Raw genomic sequence first — 22,392 nt, 5'->3', positions numbered from 1 at the left:
CACCATGATCCCTCTCCAGTGATAGACCTCTGTGAGTTCTCTCACTGAAGGAGACAGGAGAACACTTGTGGTCTGTAGGCAGACACACCACAGAGAGTTAGCTGCCCCTATCTCCAGTCTCACCCATCACACGTCATTCGTTTTCCTGTCCATGGAATTGAAAGAATAAAGGGGGGATATAAATAGGCAGAAGTACATTTTATGGGCTGACAGGGACATGGGACACAGAGTCTGGTTCCCCCATACCTCACACTTTTCAAGAGACGTTAGAGCAAGAAAGATATCTATAAACACCCATAGAATCATTTGGTTATCAGCTTTGACCCAGTGGTTCCATGCTCATGGCATAGAGTTTAATTCTCTAATGTATTTTTTTAAAAAAAAGCCTGAGGTGGTGGGTAGGGGTTAGTGACAGAGCTGGCGTATTTACATGTTTGTGTTTGTGACTTTGTAATGACGTGCCCCTCCTCTTCATTATATATTCCTGAAGTCTTCTTCGTGCCTGTCTACCTCAAATACCCGCCTGAAAATACCTTGTGAATGGCATTTGGACAAGCAAACAATGTGTGCTCTCCCGGTGGAGAAGCGGAGGAAAGAGCCCGGGAAAGCCCTCCTCATTTTCTCAGTACCATTCCCTCATTCTTCCCAAGTTCTCTCCCTTGCCTGAATCAGAACTCTGTCTTTCTTTAGCTTTGTCATGCCTGCTTTGGTTCAAGGTCCCAAGAGAGCAGCAAGAGGAAAGAAAGGAAAAAAAAAAAGGCCCTTGGAGTTGGTACTCAGCAGAAGGTAAAAACATGGCCAGTGAGTAGGAATCTCATAACTGTCCGTCCCACACCCCAAATATTTGGTCCTGGTCAGAGCTCCTTTTGACCCCTCTTTGGGTGAGATTATTTCCCTTCGTGGTACTTGGAATTCAAATCACATACACTCTGAGCCAGGGAACATCTTCCTACCCTTCAGAATCAGTATCGATCAGTCATTTGTCAATTATTTTCAATAAACTTTTATTGAGCATAAATCATGTGACAGGAACTGTGCCAGGAGATGGGAATATAGTGGTGACCAAGCCCCAGTCCCCATTTTTAAGGTGTTCAGAGTTCTGTGGGAGCAGACCAGGGTTTTTCCCCTGTGAATTCAGGTCTGAAGATACTTCGATGGGCTTGAGGTGCTAAAACTCTCCTACCTTGTCCTTCCTTTTGGGAAAGTGCAAAGCACAAAGGAGCAGTAGACTAACCTGCAGGGGATTTCAGACCATTCGGCATCATTCTCCTGTATCTATCCATTTCAGTCCCTGCACTTTCACCCCCGCCCACTTTAGCAGACACATAATCGTGCTTCTGACAGGGCAAGAGACACTTCAAGGTTGGACAAAGGTGGAAGGGAGGTGGCAGCAGCCTCCCCGGTGGAGCAATGAAATTTACAGAAGGTTCAAGTGATTCAACTCTGATGGGCTAAGAAGCCTGAAAGATTTCAGTTTCTTAGTTGAGGTTCAGGCAAAAGAGCTCAGGAAAGGACCAGAGTCTAGGCATTTGGTTGTGCATCTGTATCAATTCTGAAAAGATCTGCAAAGGGGTGGAGGTCCAGTAAACAGCATAGTGGTAGCTCCACGTTGGAGCAGACTTACTATTGGGGGGCTTCCTTTCTGGCATCAGAAATCAAGTTAACATAGTAAAACCATCATGTCTGTTTGAAGGGAGAGATGTGGACGGACTATTCTTTTTGTTACATTTGACCTCAAAATTCCTTCTTTCTTCTCCAGATTAAAATATAGAACAGGGAAGGGACAGAACTTGTGAACTGAGCGAAGTGAGCAACAAGCCAGACTTGATTCCTGAATTGAAGGGAGGCAGGCTGCCTGAGCTTGAGGGGGTGGGGAAAGTTAGGGTGTTGGAGACGCGCCAGAGCTTAAAGAGGCTCAGCCCTGCATTTCCCAGATACTGCTTGTGGTACACCACCCGAGCTCTTTGTTTGGATCCCAAAGCCGAACAGAATGATGAGGGGGCGCATTCTGTTTTGTGGAGGGGAAAAACGGGGTTCGGGCCGCACAAATTGGCCTGAAATGAAAAGTCAGCAAAAAGCACCGGGTGGCAGCGTGGCGTGCGGGCGCAGCTCTGCAGTGCCTTCTGCTGCTGCCGCCGCTGCTACTGCTGCTGCCGCGGCCGCGGGGGCTAAAGCAGTCTGCGAGCCCCGGCCTCCTTCCTCAATGGCTACAAGTGTCGCCATGCGAAAAACCTCAGCGAGTGTGTGTTTGGAGGGGAGTGGGTGTTGTGAGTCCGAGCCTGGGGCGGGGGCTCCAGCCCGGGCGTAACCTGGCCAGCTAAGAGTCGCACACTAACGGAACATCCCGCTCCGCCGCCCCCATCGCCAAGCAACCCCCGGCTCCTCCAACCCAACTGCCTCATCCCAGTGCCTCCTCCATCACTGTTTCCTCCCTAAGCTCCTTCGGGAAAGAGGAGGGGAGAAGGGTTTGGGAGATTGAGCCCCTACAGGTGTTAGCCCGAGCGGCCCGCCGGGGACTTGGGGGGTGGGGCGGGTGGGCGGCCCGCGGCAGGGAGCCAGCGGGCTGGGCTCCGGGAGGGAGGGGCCGCCGGGGGAGGGGGCCGCGGGAGGCCGTCGCGCTCTTCCGGAGGGTGCCTGCGGCGACGGAATTCCTATACTGAGTCTGTGCCGCGCCCAGAGCAGCAGCGGCGGTAGCGGCGGCAGCGGCGGCAGCGAAGATGCAAGGCCATTACCTGTTTGAGCCCCGTCGGAAAGCTGGCACAGGCCAACTTTTCCCGATCGGCAGGCCAAGAAGTTGCAAGGACTAGTCGGAGGCTCGGAGGGGCCAGGGCGAGGGCGCGCTCCCCCGCGCGCTTCCTCCATCCCCCCCTCCCTGCTGCCGCCCGCGCTCCCGGCCTCTCTCCCGCCCGCGCTCCCTCCCTCCGCCTGCCTCCCTCCTCCGGCCCCCGCCGCGCGGCACCGGGCGGTGGGTGCCGCCAAACTCCGACCCGAGCCACTTGGACTCGCACAGTGTCCTCGGGGCGCAGGGGCCGAGCGCACGCACTCGCGCAGCTCTGCCTCCGCCTGGCAGTCTCGCCCGCGATCCCGGCCCGGGGCTGTGGCGTCGGCTCGGACCCAGGCAGCCGGCAGCCCGCGCGGGATCCGGACCACCGCCGGAGGAGCTCGGCCGGCATGCTGAGCCCCCTCCTCGGCTGAAGCCCGAGCGCGGAGCAGCCCGGGCGAGCGCCGGCTCCGGAGACGAAGGCGGCGGAGGCGCGAGACCGAGCGGACGAGCGGCGGAGGAGCGGGGGGAGGAGGCGAACCCGGAGAGGGGCCCGGAAAGAAGTGGTGGTGGTGGGCGTCGTGGCCATGGCGGCGGCTATCGCCAGCTCGCTCATCCGGCAGAAGCGACAAGCCCGGGAGCGTGAGAAATCGAACGCCTGCAAGTGTGTCAGCAGCCCCAGCAAAGGCAAGACCAGCTGCGACAAGAACAAGTTAAACGTCTTTTCCCGGGTCAAACTCTTCGGCTCCAAGAAGAGGCGCAGAAGGAGACCAGGTTGGAAGGGGCTCTTGGCTGGCTTTTTCGCCCCCCCGTACTTTACGGGTGTGGAGGGGGCTGGGGGGCGTGGATGGAAGCGGAGGTGAGTTTGTCGGCGGCCCATCTAGTGCGGATGTGGCCACCTAGCCGGTGTGCGTGCGTGGGAAGCGGTCGCTTTCTCGCCTCCTTCGTAACAGTAACAGGCTTGCTGCATTGCAACTGCCGTGGGACAGGCGCAGAGCCTGGGGGCATACCCTGCCCAGCGGGCGCGCAGTCAGCTTCAGACAGGCCACATGTGTGCAAGCCCGTGGGCTCTGGGCAGGCGTGACCCAGACGTGGCTATCGCGTGAGTGGCGTGTTAATTGCAGGCGCGGAGCTGGGCAGACCCCTGCCCACCCCCCACCCCAGGAAACCCGGGGAATCCCTCCCTTGCCTTCACCTCCGAAGCTCTGACCCTTCCCCTCCAGCTTCCACCCCCAAGGGCCGTGGGCTTCCGCTATCTAGGCATTCTGTTTCTTTGATCACTTTTAAGCTTATCGGGACAGACTTGTGGTGCAGCTTTGAAATATTTGCTGGAGAGAAGGGGGTGGATTCCTAGAACCTGTGGCAAAGAGCTTAGTGATCTGGTTGAGACTAGTCAAACTGTGGTTACTTGCTACTAAAATGCAGGATTCAAGAGAGTTTAAACTCAGAGCCAGATCGTGGGTCCTTTTGAGCCTGTTCAGTGAGAAGAGTAGCGCGGTATTCCGGTGCCAGGGGAAATTCACACAGCTAGAGGTGTCGGGTTGCGTCAAGGTAGACCTTCAGGCGTAGAGGCAGCTTATTTGGCTATTCTCAACCAAATGTATCCTTTAAGCTGTTTCCTTCCTTTTACTAGATAAATATCACAGAATTTCAGACTTATTCAACAATCTGTTATTTCGCTATTTGTGTGTTCTACACATCCTGGAATAGAAATGCAGACACACATTTTCTGCTCGCTCGAAGTTTTTAAGGCATTAGCTGTAAATTAGGCTTGTTTTTAAACAGGTTTAAGCGGTGGCAAAGCATGATTATGTGGCCTGAATAATCACGTAAATATCATTTCAGTGCAGGTGTCTGTATTCAATAAAAGCAAATTCTGGATAACATGGCTGTTATTGATAAATGAGGCACTTCATTAATCTATGGTGATTCATAATTGAAAATCATTTTGAGAATATTTTGGATAATTATATTTGATAACGAAATTTGAAAATAAATATGAACTAATTTTCTTTCCTCCCCACCAACAAAACCCCTGCCCTTTGCACCCATTTTCCCTAAGGATAATTAATACGATAGGGTATGATAATGGTTGTTTTATTCTCCCCTCCCCCTTTTTTTGTATCGCGGCTCAATTTTCTAAATAGAAGTCCTTTGATGGGGTTCCGGGTTATTTATGCGTTTTCAACCTTCTTAGAATGGAGGGAGTTCTTTATTCTAATTGTGGTATTTCTGAGGGAAATCTTTGCTAGTGTGTTTTTGGTCCCTGCTTGGTAAACCCACTCTAAATCATCTTAGTATTTCTCCTTTTCCTTCCACATAAGAAGTAGCACGTTGTTAAAAGGCAGAATATGCCATTTGCCAACCCATTTCGAATGCTCAATGAGATGGAGTGCCACTCTGTAAGCCAAAGGACACGCTATCAGAAACTGTCTCTGCTGTCAGTAGCTTTAGGGCTTTACCAGTGTTACCAGGTAGAAATCAAATGTTTCTTCAGTTCGGAGATTGGTTCTGAAGCTTGGAGTTTGTTGGTTTGTTTTCTTTCTTTCAGGGGACTCTTTAAAAGTGTCATCTGACCTCTTCCACTAAAATTTTTAAATGAAATTAGAGTTCTGAAATCTGAGTCTTTTCAACTATATATGTACAACTTATCAATTGATCCAAACCATCCTTCTCCTTGCAGAGCCTCAGCTTAAGGGTATAGTTACCAAACTATACAGCCGACAAGGTTACCACTTGCAGCTGCAGGCAGATGGAACCATTGATGGCACGAAAGATGAGGACAGCACTTACAGTAAGTGACTGCAAAATAAATAATAGTATATCCCAGCATGTTGTTGACATTGTGTTTTCTTTCTTTTTTTTTTAAATTAACAACCCTTGCTAACTCCCAAAGCAAATCCAAAATAGAGTCAACACTATATAATCCTGTTTCAGCAGGTTAACCTAAAGGAAGGGGAACATGAAAATATCTAGAATAGTGAACTGTAGCAAATAATGTTGACACCATTCTAAAGAACAATCCAAATGTCATCTCCATGGTAATCTGGATAGATTTATGGCTGTCCTTTGGATTTTATTACTTTTTTCCCACAGAAAATTTACTCACCCACACACTGATCCTGAAATAGCACGGTTATCTCTACTCTTAAGAACCGGTCTCATCCCAAGAGAGAGGAGAGGTTTCATGTCAGGAGAATTCATCATTACAAGCTTTCACTTCTGCTCCCCCCACCTCCACAGACACTGATAACTCTCAGACTAATTGGGATTTTAACACTGAGATACCTCCACAGGTGGGTAAAGACATTTCTTTGAGTGCTTTATTTTTATCCGTGGTCTTAGGACCGAATTGGAGACCATCATGGTTAACCTAAAAGAGAAACACATCAAAAAGAAAGTCAGTTTTATTTCCAATTACTGAAGGATAGTGATTCCAAGATATTATATAACCTTTTGTTACATATGCTTTATTTATTTGGAGTCATCAAAACAAACTCACAAATAGTAACGCCCTCTTCAATGGTAATAATTGGTGGGGTTTTGCAATTAGCAGGTTGCTGCAGACCTATTCAATGTTCCATGAGGCTAAGCCACCTAGCTCTCACCACTCCTTCCCGATTTTCCCTAATTTATATTGCATTTCCCTCAGGCTTTGTTATTTTCCCAGAAATAGTCCCATTGCCAGGGAAAGCCCATCTGAATGCTAACAAGTCCTCTGCAGCATTTTCAGAGATGTGGGGCTAGAGACAACAAAGCCATAGACAAGGGTTCCAATGTTGAGTGTTAAAAGAGTTTCACATCCTTTAAGAAAGCTTCCTGGGCTGATTGATGGCCAATGCAAGACCTCAAGAGGAAGTCACCTTTAATTACCCTTAAAGAAAGCTCTGTTGGTACCTAGGGTGAAAAAGTTCTATACTTAAATGGTTTACTAGTTTTTTGGCACTGTTTTGCAAAATGCAGTGTTACTGTTGTGGTACTGAAGTTCTACAATGAGTATGCTAGATGTTCTTTCATGCATACTCTTTCTTCTATTTGAAAAAAATGAGTCAAGGGTAACTAGAGGGTTTTACTGCTCTCCTGTAACAGACATGAGTCCATTATGACCAGTAATAAAACATTCCCATAAATTGTATGTTTAAATCGGTGTTTGGGAAAGAAATTAGGGGATGTAAGCTGCTCCGTTTTCCAAAGTGCCTCAGCAAAACAGATTCGTTGGGCATTATTGGAAGTTCACGATCAGCTGCGAATGAACCCCACCCGGTCAGGTTTTCCCCCATCTACTTTTAACTTTTTTTGCAGATGGAAATCAGTGAAAAACTTATTTTGGGTCCAGTGTTCACATGCGTTTCCTGAAAAGGGAAAAAAAAAAACTCAGACAATTCATTTGTTTATAAACAGCAATATGGCACACGCATCAAGATCACACTGTGTATGTAGTCATTTTAGGATGTTACACACACATAGATATATACACACAGACACACACACATATATGTATGTAAATCAAGGCTCCATTTCTTAAGTGTGGAATCAGGTAGTGGGTTTTACTTTTCAATTCTTGCATATGCATAGCTTGTGCCTTTCAGTTGTCTTATAACTGACTGATATGCATGGCATTTCTGTATACTAATGATATTGTCAGGCCTTTAAAGAGACAGAACCTGTGTTTAGACACAATGAAATAATGAGAGGTGAGTCAGCTGATGGTATTACCATCACATGAAGCATACAGATGAAAAGTATCTCAAAATAAATAGCAGGTCTGTGGGGCTTCACTCTACCCATGCTGCCAAGTATAACCAGGGGCCAGAGAGCTAGCGTTTCTTCCCACTTAAGTACACTGTAGGGTGTAAGTCATCATGAAACAAGAATGTTTAATGGTTAAAGTGATCATTAAAATGATCATCATTAAAATGGAAGTTTAGCCATGCAGATGGCTTCTTTTTTTCCCCAAGCCAAGCAATTTTCTTGGCATTCATTATTTAATTAATTATTTTAAATGAGTGGAACAAAAATACAAGTTTTTTTTCCCAACTATCACTTTTTCATTTTAATACTGTTTCCTTAATATGCATTCCTGGTATTATGTTTATATTTTTATTAATTTTTAGGATTTTTCATTTTTTTCTCGCTTAATTCAACGTGGTTGATTTTATGATACTTTAATTCTGACACGGTAAGCCAGATCATGGTAAAACAAATCAGTTCACGTTTACCCAGATACATCTGTTTCTGAAAACATATGTTTGATGTTATGCATTCAAGCTGACCTTAGGTAGCTTTAGTACAATGATAAATGTTAGTCCGATAAACTCTCATCATGAGCAAGTCAACCATTGTAAATTATCTATTGCCCCCTGAAAAGGAAAAGATGATAGACATTTCAAGGGAGTGGTTTTATTATATCTGCCATGGGTTCAATGAGGGCGATGTTAGAATAGGCAGCTTTCCTTTCAAAACTCCAGTAGTGTTACCAGTTCAATGGGTCAGCTCTTTCCAATCTACATTAATATATACTTTTTAAATTACTCCCTTTGAGAAATTGATCTTAACCCAACTGATAAAAAAAGGATGGCCTCGCTTTCGTATTCGGCAAACACTGAGTGCCAACTGTGTGCACATCTCTGAGAAAAATGGTCCCTTCGAGGTAGAAGGAGTTTGTTTTTACGTAGACACAACAGAAAACAAGAAACGAAGGTCCTTTTACTTATTAAAATCTTCAAAATTTTGGCAGAAATGGAAAAAGATATTAGGTGTTTAATGAATGTGTTTTAGATACACAAATAAAATCAATTGTTTTCATGTTCAGCATATTTTCATCCTAATCAAAATAATATCTTAAGTCCATGAAGTACTCCAGACTTAGAGAAGCAAAGGCATATTGGAGAATATTGAACCTGTGCAAGCTCACCCTTGATGTAATTTCTTTGCATTTTTATCTGGAAATACTGTCCCTTTAGACAGACTTGAAACAAACCTGTTTTATGATCTATCTTGAATGTCGAAAGAAAAAAGATTGGACTGGTATCACCCGTCACTCTCCACTTTTGCTGCTCTCTTCAATTTTTTATTTTAGAGTGGTATTTTTTGTTTCTGAATCAGGCTTCACAGAAATTTATGGTACGTAGTGAAAAATCCATGGCCGCTATAGAGTTCATACCATTATTCAGGAATACATAATGCCGGGCATGGGTTACGGATGTTCTTTGCTTCTCTTCCTCCTACTGCTATCTGATGTTTGGGACTTAAGCATTTTATTGCCCATTAAAACCCACATCAGAGAGGAGTTGGGGCACACGGTGAAAATCAAATATTTCTCTCTCTCTCTTTCTCTGTTTTTTGCTGGTTACCACCTGCATTCAGAGAACTAAGAAGGTTCAGAATATTGTAAAAATTGAAGTTCTAGAAACAATTCTGAGCGCCCTTTATTACCTGTCATCTATCATCTGTTATCATCTATTAGTTTGACTAAACTAGGATTCAGACATGCACTGGTGTTCTAGTTGTCTAGTGGTTTGGCTTTTAAGCCAAACCCATATGGAGGTTTTTGTTTGGTCTCATTTGGTTTTTTAGATATCAGAATTTAAAACTATGAGCTTTTATATAATGGGATTGTGATCTATTACATTCCCAAAATGTAATATTATCATGGTTTCACCATGCAGATTGCTAGCAGTCCACAAATGTGTGTTGAGCACCTGCCGTGAGCAAGGTACCATCAACAGAAAGAGATAGAACGTATACGTGACATGCTCAATGAGATCAGACTTCATTCCTGGGCACTGCATGGTCAAATATAGCATTAGATCCTGGCTCGCAGTCTGTGCAATTACTTTCCTTCACCTCACATAGCAGAAGGGCACAGCTTCAAATATGATGAGTATTGAATGAAATGCCATCAGTGGCGTGTGGTAGGAACACTTGTATTTTGAACCGTACAATGTCCTAGCTCCTCTCTGGTGACGCGCTGACTTTAAGGGAAAGGTACATTGTAGGCTCACCAAGGAATATTGAGTTCTTCATTAATATTTCTCAACTCTGTAACCCCACCTACTGTAGTAGAATATACATACACCAAGATAAGAGATCTGAGAGAAACTATTCTTACCCACGGGGTGACTGCTTTACGTTCTCGTTCACAGGAATGATAGCAGACCAATTTATCATCCTCCATAAACTTACACACCAAGGCAAAAATCGTCAACATTGGTCTAGGACTCTTGAGAGAAAGGTGCACAGGCTATTTTCAAAAGATGTGTGTGGCAAGCACTACGTTTTAAAAATGTACTGTTTTATTTTTATTCCTGGTGTAGGAGGGAGTAGACAGCTGGTAGGGGGAAGACGCCCACTGGTTTCATCCAGTGAGTGGTGTGTGATTGTGAGGAGAGCCGGGGTGTAAGTTTCACGCAATCAGACCTTCAAATGGAGAAATGAAGGCCTCCTGGGCACCAGCCAGCTGCCCACTTACAACTATTTAGGAAAAAAAAATGAAATAAATAAACCTCTCAAGTTCATTGTTTTTATTCCTATAACCTTTGCTCCCAGAGACTAAAAGACAACCTATCTCAACCCAATCTTAGAAAATGTTCTTTAAGAAATACTACTGTGGGAACGTAAGACTCCTTTTTTTTCAAGGCCTGGAACTCTTTTTTTGTGCTTGCGTCGGAAATAATACAGATAATTTAGGTGAAGGAGTTGGACTAGTGTCTTTTCTAAGATTCTAGGAATCTCTCCCCAGCTGATAGATCATATCTGTGTCTGAATTTCAGCAGTTGTCTAAGGGAGCAGTTTAAAACCTTGGCTGGTTGAAAATAAAGCTATTTAATATGTAGACCAATTCCTGGAACTGGATCTTTACAGAAGCATCAAGATTTCCCACCTCCAACACTATACAAACCATGGAATTGTCTTCCATTTTCTCCGGGGTGTTTAAAAATATGTAGCTATAGTCCCCGTTGTATGACTGCAACCATGAATCAAGAATACTGAAAGGGGGCTTCCCTGGTGGCGCAGTGGTTGGGAGTCCGCCTGCCGATGCAGGGGACACGGGTTCGTGCCCCGGTCTGGGACGATCCCACATGCCGCGGAGCGGCTGGGTCCGTGAGCCATGGCCGCTGAGCCTGCGCGTCTGGAGCCTGTGCTCCGCAACGGGAGAGGCCACAACAGTGAGAGGCCTGCGTACCGCAAAAAAAACAAACAAAAAAAAATACTGAAAGGTAGAAGAGGCCCTATCTATCTGGAGTTATATATATTTTTATATATATATATATATATATATATGAATATTCCTACCAAGCACACATTACTTTTGGAAGACCAGACAGTCCTGCTGGAAACATTGAAAAGCTATGGAATTCGAAATCCTAACCTTGTTTTCACATTCTGTTTGGTTGCAGCTCTGTTTAACCTCATCCCTGTGGGTCTTCGAGTGGTGGCTATTCAAGGAGTTCAGACCAAGCTGTATTTGGCAATGAACAGCGAGGGATACCTGTACACCTCGGTAAGCCTGTCACTGTGTTCATGTTTTGATTATTCTAGTTTTCACCTGATACGAAGTGAAATAGGCTGCATATGTGTTATCATTGCAGATTTGTGTGATTTGAGGAAGAGTGGTCTGGATGGAAATATCTTTGAAAAGACATTAATTTCCAGTGAAAATTATGTCTATCACTAATTAATCATCTGAAGCTAGCATTTGGGGTATAAAATTCAAAGATTCATTACACATTTTTGCATACATTGGCATATGGGTTGTTATTTTGTGTAGCATATGATATAATGGTCTGTCTTGCTGTAGTGCTTTGCAGCTGTGGGAAGCAAAGCCATTTCTATAACTCAGTTCAACATATATTTATCCATGTTTACTCCTAAAGAAATTAATGAAACCTCATCCTCAAATCAACTCTAGGACATAAAGAACAGTTTTAGAAGTGTTTCTGTATCTTATATTCAGTTCAGTTAGGTCACATTTGCTGTCTCTACTTTAAATTCTGTTTTTCCATCAAGCACAGTTCAATCTCTCCTTGCAAATTCCTGCTTGCCTTTTCTTAAAAGTTTATAATGTACAGAGTACAAAATGAAACTTTTTCCAAGAAATTTATAAACAATGTAGGCAACAGTTCAGCTAGGAACCTGGGGCCACATTAAACTTTTAAAATTTTTACACTTAAACATAGGCAGAAATGGTACAGTACCAGGGTTAGGATTTTATTCTTAGCAGTAGATCTAGATACAGAGTACAGGAGACCACTTAATATGTGAATATTTTTTAATCTTTGTTTTGAACTTCATATATTCTAAGAAAAGGATAAGATGTTAAAAATGGAGAAAATTGCTTCTCAAACTTCCTTCTAGATAGCCTTGAAGTAGGCTATTACCATGACTAGAGAAATCTATTCCTCCAACTGCAAAACTGGTTACCTTTAAACACTCTTGCCCTGGTCTGTTCCTTAAATTTATTTCAAAGCCAGGTATGTAGAAAGACTCTCAGACCTGGTGAAACCATGTCATAACTCTGTTTTTCAGAGACCAAGATGGGAAAGAGGGGCGGGAGAAGAGTGAGACCAAAGGGCCTATTCATTTGGTAAACTGGGTAGTGCATTTCAGATTCCACAATAAAAGATTGGAAGCGTAATCTTCAAATCCTGATCACGATCAGCATTCCTATCAGGCCATTTCAACTGTCTTGTTGTTTAATAAATGTAGGGGTTTTATTCTTTTTTACAAATGCAAGATTTGAGTTTATTGCGAACTTCATGACATCTGTCACTTTATTAATACATGGCCATTATTATAAACGATAGGAAAGGGGATTTGTCTTTCAGATTTGTGCATTAAGATAATTTAGTAACAAAGGATTTTAATTAACCTCATTTAGATCAACAGACTACCTCATCAGGACCAGGTGCAAAGGTAGGTTTTTCATAAAATAAATGACTGCTTTCTGCAACTACTATGCAGGTATGGGAAGGAAATGGAATATACAGGGCATACTTTGGAGAAGGTAAATACCGGATGGCGTAGGAAATCATTGCTGGTAAAGCATCCGGAATTTCACTGAGCTGTGTGGTCACCATTGCGGTGCCCTGATGAGAAAGGTTGATTTTTTAAAAATCTGGCAACAGTAAATTTTTTAAAACAGTTGGCAAATAATATGTAAGTTAAAATGAGAAAATGGCATGTAAGTTAGGCAGTATGTCACGTGCTCCCACTCAAGAAAATGAGGGCATGCAGTATTACATGTAGGGAATTGATGTCAAAAACTCATAGCCTACCATTCAAGTTGACCGTTATTCTAGCAGATGGTAAATGTCAACGTGAGCTCATTTCTAAGGAAGGCTTTCCAGGGGAATCAGCATTGTAGATGGGTGGGCTGCCTTTCTTTGGTGGGCAGGCCAATATACAGCAAAATGTGGACCACTTTGTATGCATTTCCTATTAAGGAAGGGAAACCTTAAGTAAGTGTTTCCTATTAAGGAAAAGAAACGAGGTTTTCTTTAAGGAGGAGAGATGTCTGATTGATAATCCTAGAGTTCGTAGAGGAAGAAATACCCAAATTAGTCTGCTCCAGGAAAGAATCAGAATCTTCTCCAGGATAAATTACCCAGTTCTTCTCATTACTTCTTACTGATTGTGGTTTGGGGTCCCATCACCACGTTGATCACTATCCTCAGTGGGTACTCCATTTATTATCATCTTTTTAAAAATATTGGGCTTCCCTGGTGGCGCAGTGGTTGAGAGTCCGCCTGCCGATGCAGGGGACGCGGGTTCGTGCCCCGGTCTGGGAGGATCCCACGTGCCGCGGAGCGGCTGGGCCCGTGAGCCATGGCCGCTGAGCCCGCACGTCCGGAGCCTGTGCTCCGCAATGGGAGAGGCCACAGCAGTGAGAGGCCCGCGTACCGCAAAAAAAATAAATAAATAAAAGTAAAAAATATATATATAGTACTCAGACTCTCTCAGGATATTGTCTGTCTTAGTGACTTCAACAACACAAGACCAAAAAGCTAAATGAAATATCTTGCTTCATCAGGAAGAGAGGGTCACCAAAGGGAAAGCTTCCCTTACATAAAACCGTGGCACTTCTGCTACTGAAATACTGTACGCAGTTTTGTTAACAAAGAGAAAATAAGATTGGACAAAGACCTTAGGGAGGAAGCAAAAATAAGAAAAGGAAGTAGAGGCTACTGATATGGGCAAGTAGAAAGATCTGTTAGGAGGTTATTGAAAATTATCTTGGTGAGGGCTGACTAAGGGCTGCCTTAGAACATTTTCAGTGGCAATGGCTGAATGGAGAGGGATTTGCGAGGCATTTCAGAGGTAGAATCGTGAGGATTTGGTGGCTGACTGGATTTGGAGGGAGAGTAGGAACACCATGTATGGTTGAACATGTATAGTTGCCGTTTACTGCACAGATGGAAATAAAGTATCCTCAGGTAGACATTTTTTAAAATTTGCACAGCAGTGGTTATTAGGGTCCCTGAGGGAGAGTGAGAATTTTACCTTTGGCAGTTGAGTTGATGGTGAGCTATTAACCAAGATGGAGAATAAAGGAAAAACTACAGATTGGGGGGAAAAAAAAAGATACCTGAGTACAGCTTGACATAGATGTTTGAAAATATGAACCTAGAGCTTGAGGAAGAGATGTGAGCTAGAGATAAAATGCGGGAGTTACCACATGTAGGTGGTGGTTGATGCCACGAGAAGAGTTGAGGAATACATAGCGTAAGGAGAAAAGAGAGTCTGTCGAATAATATTAGACAGTACTAGCATGGAAGCGGCCAGCAGCAAAAGAACGAATTGTGGCAGATATCATAGCATTGCAAAAACCAAGTGGGGAGAGAGTTTTCAGAAGAGTCAACAATGTCAGAAGCTTCGGAGAAAACAAGTAAAACAAGAACTAGGAATACACCGTATGAAGGTCTTCAGCAGTCTTGGCAAGAGCACTGTCTGTGGAGTAGTGGGGACAGAAGCCAGACTGCAGTGACTTGAGGAATGAATGGGAAGAGAGGAGGCAGAGGCAGTAGGTGTAGACTTTCTAAGGGAAAGGGAGACATGGGTGAGTATTTAGAGGAGGACATGGGATTGAAGAAGGCTTTGAGGGTTCTTTGGTTTAAACTCTTGAATATATTTGTTAGCTGAAGGGCAAGAGCTAGTACCGAGGGAGATGCTAAAGACATAGGAGATGGGACCCTTTGTGGAGTAGGGTCCCAAAGGAGTCAGAGAGAGTGATGGAACTGAGTAGAAGTAAGAGGATTAGATTCACCTTGAAGAGATGATGCTGTTTCTACAACAGGAGGCAAAGAGATGAGGACAGATGCGGACGTAGGTGTACTAAGTCTGCAGGTGATGGACAAGGAAGTTGAAGAATTTTTAGCCAGATGACCTGTATTTTCCCACTGAACCAGGAAAGAGAGTCATCTGCCAAAAATCAGGCATAGGGAGGACATAGGTGACGGTTTGGAACAGCTGTTTTAGGAAAGGGGAGGGGAAACAGTCTAATGACCAGGGGTGGATAGACTGTGACCCATGGGCCAAATCCAGCCTACCACCTCTTTTTGTAAATACGGTTTTATTGGGACACAGTTACACCCATTCAAAAGTCTATGGCTGCCATTGCGATACAACAGCAGAGTTGAATAGTTGCAACAAGAGCCCTTGTGGCCCACAAAGCATAAATTACTTACTATCTTGTCCTTTACCAAAAAAAGTTTCTTGACCCCCCTAGTCAGATGATAGTTCACAAAGCTTAGTTACCTATTAGAATCACCTGAGGACCTTTAAGAAAATTCCATTCTCTGTGCTAAACACGAACCAATAATATCAAAATATCTGAGGGTGGAGTCTGTGCAGTAGTATTTTCCAAAGCTCCCCAGATGATTCTAATGTGTAGCCTGGGTTGAAAACCACTGATAGACAACTAAGAAAAATGATTGCTGAATAGCACTGAGAACTGCCCCCCACCCCCGCAATGAAGTCAGAAACCATGAATTTACAGGCACTTTTGTCCTATATCTGAAATTTCTGAAGCTGACCTTCTTTTTCTGTTCTTGTAAACAAATTGCCTTTACATTTCTAAAGGCTTGTTTCTTGAGATGAAAGAAAATGCTGATCCTTCAGAGAGATTCCTTATTCTATTTCCTTTTCTTTTTTTCTATCTTCTTTTGCATTTCTGCTTCTACATCCCTCGATTTCTTTTATTTTTTTCTCCTCGATTTCTTTTAAATTCAGTTTTACACTTTTACCATTTCTTACCCCCTTTGGTCATTAAATAAAGAAACAATACCTCCACATTGTAATTGCTACAGAGATAGCAATTTGCTTTCCATGATTAATCTCAGGATTCTTGCACCCTTCCCCCTCCCTTTTTTCCTTGTTGCCATGGGGGACAGACTTGATGTAGGCTCAAGTGGCAGTGAGAAACCATCTGTGGCACAGAGACTCATAATTAGCCATTATTTCATAACATATTTACTTTTGTCCATGATATAACTACGTCTTTCTAGAACTGTAAGGAAATTATTACTCATTGTGTATAGAGAACTTTGTTCATACCTTTGGTTTTCCTTTACTAAGAATAATGAGTTGGACACAAGCTTTTGAGAGTTCCTGAAAACTTAATAGTATAAAGCCATTTGTAATATGTATTTCAAAACTGCTTGAAATAAAGGAACATTCGCTATAGGAAAACAAGAGTCTTAAATGTAAAAATGTTATTAATGTCCTAGTAACTATCTTAATAGAGGAGTAATAACAGATATTAGAAACAAGATAATAAAGATTCAAAGCTGAGCCCAAAGCATTTTCTTCTGCTTTTGGAATATTCCAGAACTTGGCAGCAGCATTTTTCCCTGCCTAATTATTTCCTGTTCTTCAACACTAGTTTTCCATTTCCAGAGTACACTGTGCTGCTTGGGTTGTTGTTGGGATAGCTAACATGTGTAGACAAGTAGAAATCCTTTGACAAGTAAACCTTTTCCATTCAGATATTTCTAGAGAGGGCTTTTAGGAGTGATTTCACTGCTGTGTTTTATGGTCCTGGGACTATCAGAGCAAACTAGATGCAAGACCAGGAAGCAGGTCTCTCTGAGAGTCCGCCTGATGCCATGGGAATGAGGCAGTGTGTGTTACTGATCCCAGGGCCCCAGGCAGACTTTGAACCTGAACTAAGGGGGCATATTTTCCTTCTCTATTGAATTATTTTTACTTAGCTTAAACTTAGCAAGTTTCTTCTCCCCTCACAGATGTTAATTTTGATGATCCATTCAAGATGTTGACTGATTTTCCACTGTGTAGTTCTTGCTTTTTAAAATTTATTTTATTTTATTGTACCTAGTAAACAATCCATTGGGAGACACTTTGAGTAAATACCTGCTCTGAAGAACCCAGCTTTTAACATTATATTTTCAGGTATCCCAAATCTCTTAAGAAAAATAAGATAATTAGTCAATAAATTGAGAAATGACCATTGTTTTTTTAGATAGGCCATATAAGTTTACTGATAGCTAAATTGAAGTAGAGAAAATTTAACACATTTTTCCCCAGATGAACAAGTGTCATAGAAAATAGGATCCAACAGCAAGGATTTCCTGGGTTCACCATTCTAGTCACTGGGCTTCCATACCATTACTTAATGGAAAGTTAGTTTAAATCGTCCAGGTGAATTAAAATCAGTTCTGATACATGTTTTGATTTCATACTATGTGTGGGGTCTTGGTTTATGTTAACATGCCTCAGATGTTCAGGACATTTCGCTGTCAACTGCGACCTTACTCATTTGCAGGTTTCTTTAGTTCCTCTGATTTTAGTGTATGACAGTTTAAGATCTAATTTTCAGTGATACAGCTTCACAGCTCAAGACCATATTGTAGTACAGAAAGGATGTTAAAATTTAGATGAATTCATCGATCATTTCAGAGTGATGAATGTTCTCCCAGCAAACATTTGTAGCATGTAAAATGTTTGAGTTATGTCAAATCTGTGTATCAGCAAGTTCGTATAATTTAACTTCTGGGGTTATTATCACAGAGACTTATAAATTCAGTAGAATTAAATGCAAGGGCACTGGTTTAAACATTACAGCTCTTTAAGGAGGTGGGATTGACTCAATTATAAAAGGAAATATATTTAAAATGAACATGAGCGCTATCATATCCAATATAGAAGAAAATGATCGTTACGGGTTTTGCATATAGCCAGTAGCCATCATATATATCACCCCCCTGCAAAACGAGTAGACACAAATAAATTCTAACTTCTAACTTACAGCATTAGCTTATTTGTATATTTCAGTTAATTCACAAATTGTTGAATTTGATTTGTTTAATATAAAATTTAAAAAATGTTGACTCTGAAAACGTAGATTCCCAATTTTGGTACCTACATCTAGAAAACTTTTTCATTTTCAGTGGCTATGGGGTTAAACAATTTTGATGGGCATTTTCAGTTCAGACTAATGGATTGTAAGGGTAATTGTACACATACACCCCTATTTCTGAGTGGTATCACTAAAAATGGAAAATGTAGACACGGAATTATTTTACAGGAAGAAAAGCAGAGAAAACAAGCAGATTTTATTTGCTAATGAATGGCTCTGCTAAGCTCAAGCAGACAAGCTTTATGTTTTAAAGAGGCTTTTGTAGTTATTGTGTTGGTGCTATTGAATTAGAGGTCATTACAATTATTGTATTGAAAAATATACCAAACTTTCTGTATTCGTCTTAGATATTCCTTCAGAATACCAGTGAATCAGCATAATTTTCAAACCCAAAATAGATTTCCCAAGTCACAGATTATTTCACATGTTTAGTTCTCTTTGCAGTTAATGGAAGTTGCATTCAAATGTGAAAGAAAATCTAGCTTGACATTATTTGGATGTGAAATTAGATGACTCTGGTTGGTTGTGCCTTCAAAGTCAAGGGCCTTCTCTTTATGCTCTCTGTAAAAAAAAAAAAATAATGACCAAACTGAGAAATTATTCCGGGTGAAGGTCTTAGTTTCTTAGATGGAAAAAATGACCGATGATGATACTTCCTCAGAAATCAAGGAGACAGTAGTAGTCATGGCTAAATAGAGTAAGATTGGCTCTGTATTGCGTTTTTGAGGCCAAGTTGAAAAAATAATCCAAATGAAAGGTCATGGGGTACATATTTAAAAGAGTGTCTCATGGCTTTAACTCAGAAGCTAAATTCATAGTTGTAGGAAAAAAGCCAGTCTGTTGGAGCTAAAGAATAAAATAATTGGCAAGAATAACAAAGAAGAATTTTAGCCAGTAAAACCAGATATAAGGAGATAATGCACACACGTACACGTATATGCACACGCATACAACACACATACACGAAAGACAAATGGAAGAAACCAATCTTATGCTCATTGCTCTGTTGCTATTACGGGATGAGTTATTTTGGAATTCCTAAAATAATTCTGTTTTAAATACATACCCTGCACTGAACGTGTAATACCTTTAGAGATTGCTCTGGCAACATATTCTGTAATGCTTGATAGCTTTATAAAACAGAGCAAATAAGACTTTTTAGCTGTATTTCCTTTAATCATTCAGTGAATCTCATGTGTTGGTGCAGACATTGTTTTTAGTCCCTGCCTTCTTGTTTGTATAATTTTAATCCACCATGTGATAGAAAAACACAGAGCCCATCAAGACCCTTTTTCTTGCTATCCTTTTTCTTCCGTGAAATTCAAATATTTTAAAATAGTTTACCTGCCAAATCCTATGCTCACTAAGTAATAACTGGTTTTATTTTTCTCCACCCCCTTCTTAGACATAGAGCAATACCCAGCAAAAATTATCTTTTAAATAAATATTCATTAAAATAATTAATAAAGATGCGTATAACAAAAAGTAAAGAAAAATCACATTATTTCTGTCAAGGCTTTTGAATATTTAAAATACGTGAAAGGGCCCAATTATAACTTTTCATGCATTCTCTCAAGTGTTAACGTTTCAAGATTACATAAGAAAGTGAATTACTGAGACACGAGAAAAAAAATGAAGGCAATAGCACTGGTTTCAATGGTTACACCGCTTAAAGGGAATTGTGACTTCTGAACAGGGAAACTTTAAATGAAAGCATTTCTCTGATCATTGTAATAGCTGTAACCAAGGTTAATAACTGGCAAGCCCCCGACTAATATATTTAATATGTTTTGCCCAGGCTGAATGTGTGAATAGATAACACGTCTGTGCTAAAATTCTGCTTAAGTTGTTCATCAGATACTCTGATACTAACTGCTTTTGACATTCCTGGAAGTGAAAGTACTGGAAAAGCCTCAATTCATTTCTTGGAAAGATTTTACATACAGCCAGTAGCCATGATATATAACATCCCCTTCCATAAGAGCCTCAGATGTAGGCTCTATAGGAATTCTGGCTCAGCATAAAACAGGAGTAGCCAAAATGAGAGATGATGTCCATTTTTACCTGAGAAAAAAGTTATTATAGAGATTTGGAAAAGTCAAATGTAAATAACTGCCCCAAGGTGTTAGAATGTAGACTATAATAATACAGAGAATGAAAAATGCTTAACAGAGGGAGGGTGTGAATCATCCCATAATAGTCTCATAATTGACAAAGAGACACTAGAAAACGACAGTGATAGCTTTCAGAAGTGAGATGCCAACAGGTAAAACTCCATTGTATATAGCAAATAGTATAACAAAAAATCCTGTGCCTAACAAATCCATTGCTATAATCTGGTCACAAAATCAGCAAGGCTACAACAACAAAAATGGTTGGTTGTTGGTCTGATTAAAGAATCTCCAAAATATTGTATACGGTATTCCCTGGTTCCTGCCCACATCATAACAATGATTTCCTGTAATACAAGTGTTAACACTTTGCAGACCCTTTGCGCTGAAGAAGTTAGAGGCAGAGCCTCGGGGAGATCTGAAGCTGAGTGTTTCTATACTGTATCATAACCTTTATTTATTTATTTTTATTTTTAAATTTTATTTTATATTAGAGTATAGTTGATTTACAATGTTGTGTTATCATAACCTTTCAAGTAAAGATTTCCTGAAAACTCCCTCCATTCTTCCAGTCTCAGAAAGCCCAGTCACACATCTGGGCCTGAAATGGTCCAGGAGCTTCATCAACCAATCAGTGACCAGATATCTGTGGAACATCCACAAGGTACTAGGCAGCCCAATGATCACATTGATCTCTACTGACAATGACTGGAGTTTACATTGCACATGGAATTCGTCCTAAGTTCAGAGCCCTAACTGTTAACAGTTGATCTACTGGACGGATCAGCATAAACTGTTTCTCCCCAACTTCCACAGCCTGGCAATGCTATTTTTAGTCTAGAACTCACTGTAAGCAAATCCGTATAGGGAAACAATTCGAACGTCCTTGGGGATGGGGGTGAGTAGGGGGGCATCATTATGGAAATTTACCAGTTGTATTGAATATATATTGGGTGATTGACACCATAGTGTTCAGCAGACCACATTAAGACCACGTTTATATGTCCTAGCAAGGTAAACTTGAATGCAGTGGGAAAATGGTTTTCAGTTATATCAAGAAAAGATATAAGTTGAAGTGCTTTAGAAGTTTTATAGATGTGCAACTCTTTAAAAAAAATCTCCCACCTGGGTAACAGATGGATTACAGTGGATTCAACCAACCAAAGCTTCAAGGTATATCAGAGTCAAACTCACGTGTTTGGACAATGACATGGGGACATCTTCCCCTCCATTTTTCTGGAATGTCATGCTGCAGTAGTAGGTAGGCATAGCGAAGAGAAACAATACTGACCCATAGATAGAGATGCGCCTTCTTGGAGTTACAATATGCAAGATATATTAACATCCGATCTTTGGGTGAATACCAAGTGCTCATTTATCCAGAATGGAATTCATTTCCTACCAGTGATTTTCATCACTGTTGAGGAAATGGAGCGAGGTTTTGACGCTCCCATCTCCTCTTGCTCTGAGATCCCTGTTACTCAGGGACCATTTCTCTCTGATTAGATGGCTGGTTAGAGAGGCGTTTAACACTAGAGACAGCAAGTGGATAAAAAGCACATTTATTAAAGCTGTTTATTATATTTTCATTCTTAATATCCTTACCAGCAAGGGAAGCCACCTAGCCAGCTGACTTTGTTTCTTTGTACTTCTCTATTCCCAAAGAGAATTATTTGCTCAGACAAAAAAAGTTCTGCTTCCAGTAGGGCTGCCCATAAATCAAAGCATTATTTATGTCACAAGGGTATTTGAATCTCACAATTCTTAAACTTCACGTAAGATAATAGGCTCAGGAAACACATTAAGTGCCAGTGTCTCTGATCTAGGCAGGAGACTTTATTCAAACCAATAACTAACCTGGAGAAAAGAGATCGACAGAACCGCGATGGGTGGTTTTGCTCAGTACTTTTCTTTGCTCTGGACCTTGGCCTGATTTCTGTCCACACTGAGGGCACGCAGAGCAGCGTTTTATTTTACATGATTTGGAAGCCTTTTCGGTGTGCCTTCTCTCCAGATTCTGACAGGGGCCTTTTTCCACTCCGTAATTCATCCTTTTATTTGCCAATCCTCAACGGCAGCTGCCTTGAACCTCTCAAGCCTTGGCAAGACTGGTGGATTTCAGCATCAAGGTGAGGGTGGGGGTG

At 41.8% G+C, this 22,392-nt stretch overlaps 1 protein-coding gene across 4 annotated transcripts in view; it reads left to right on the top strand.

Moving 5' to 3' along the window:
• Nucleotides 1–22,392, top strand: part of FGF13 (fibroblast growth factor 13) — a 499,719-nt gene that overhangs the window by 429,350 nt on the left and 47,977 nt on the right. For 3 of the 4 annotated variants that reach the window (XM_070044730.1, XM_030844968.2, XM_060292801.1), the window contains 2 exons: nucleotides 5,445–5,555; nucleotides 11,161–11,264. In XM_070044730.1, coding sequence (XP_069900831.1) covers nucleotides 5,445–5,555; nucleotides 11,161–11,264 — 215 coding nt within the window. Of the gene's footprint in view, nucleotides 1–2,606; nucleotides 3,536–5,444; nucleotides 5,556–11,160; nucleotides 11,265–22,392 lie in introns of those variants that run through there. The other variant, XM_030844969.2, reaches the window with a different exon arrangement.

The sequence above is a fragment of the Globicephala melas genome, chromosome X (genome assembly GCF_963455315.2).
Source record: "Globicephala melas chromosome X, mGloMel1.2, whole genome shotgun sequence".
Lineage (NCBI taxonomy): Eukaryota > Metazoa > Chordata > Mammalia > Artiodactyla > Delphinidae > Globicephala > Globicephala melas.
The sequence above is the reverse complement of the archived record's forward strand: the minus strand, read 5'-3'. Positions and strand labels throughout refer to the sequence as shown.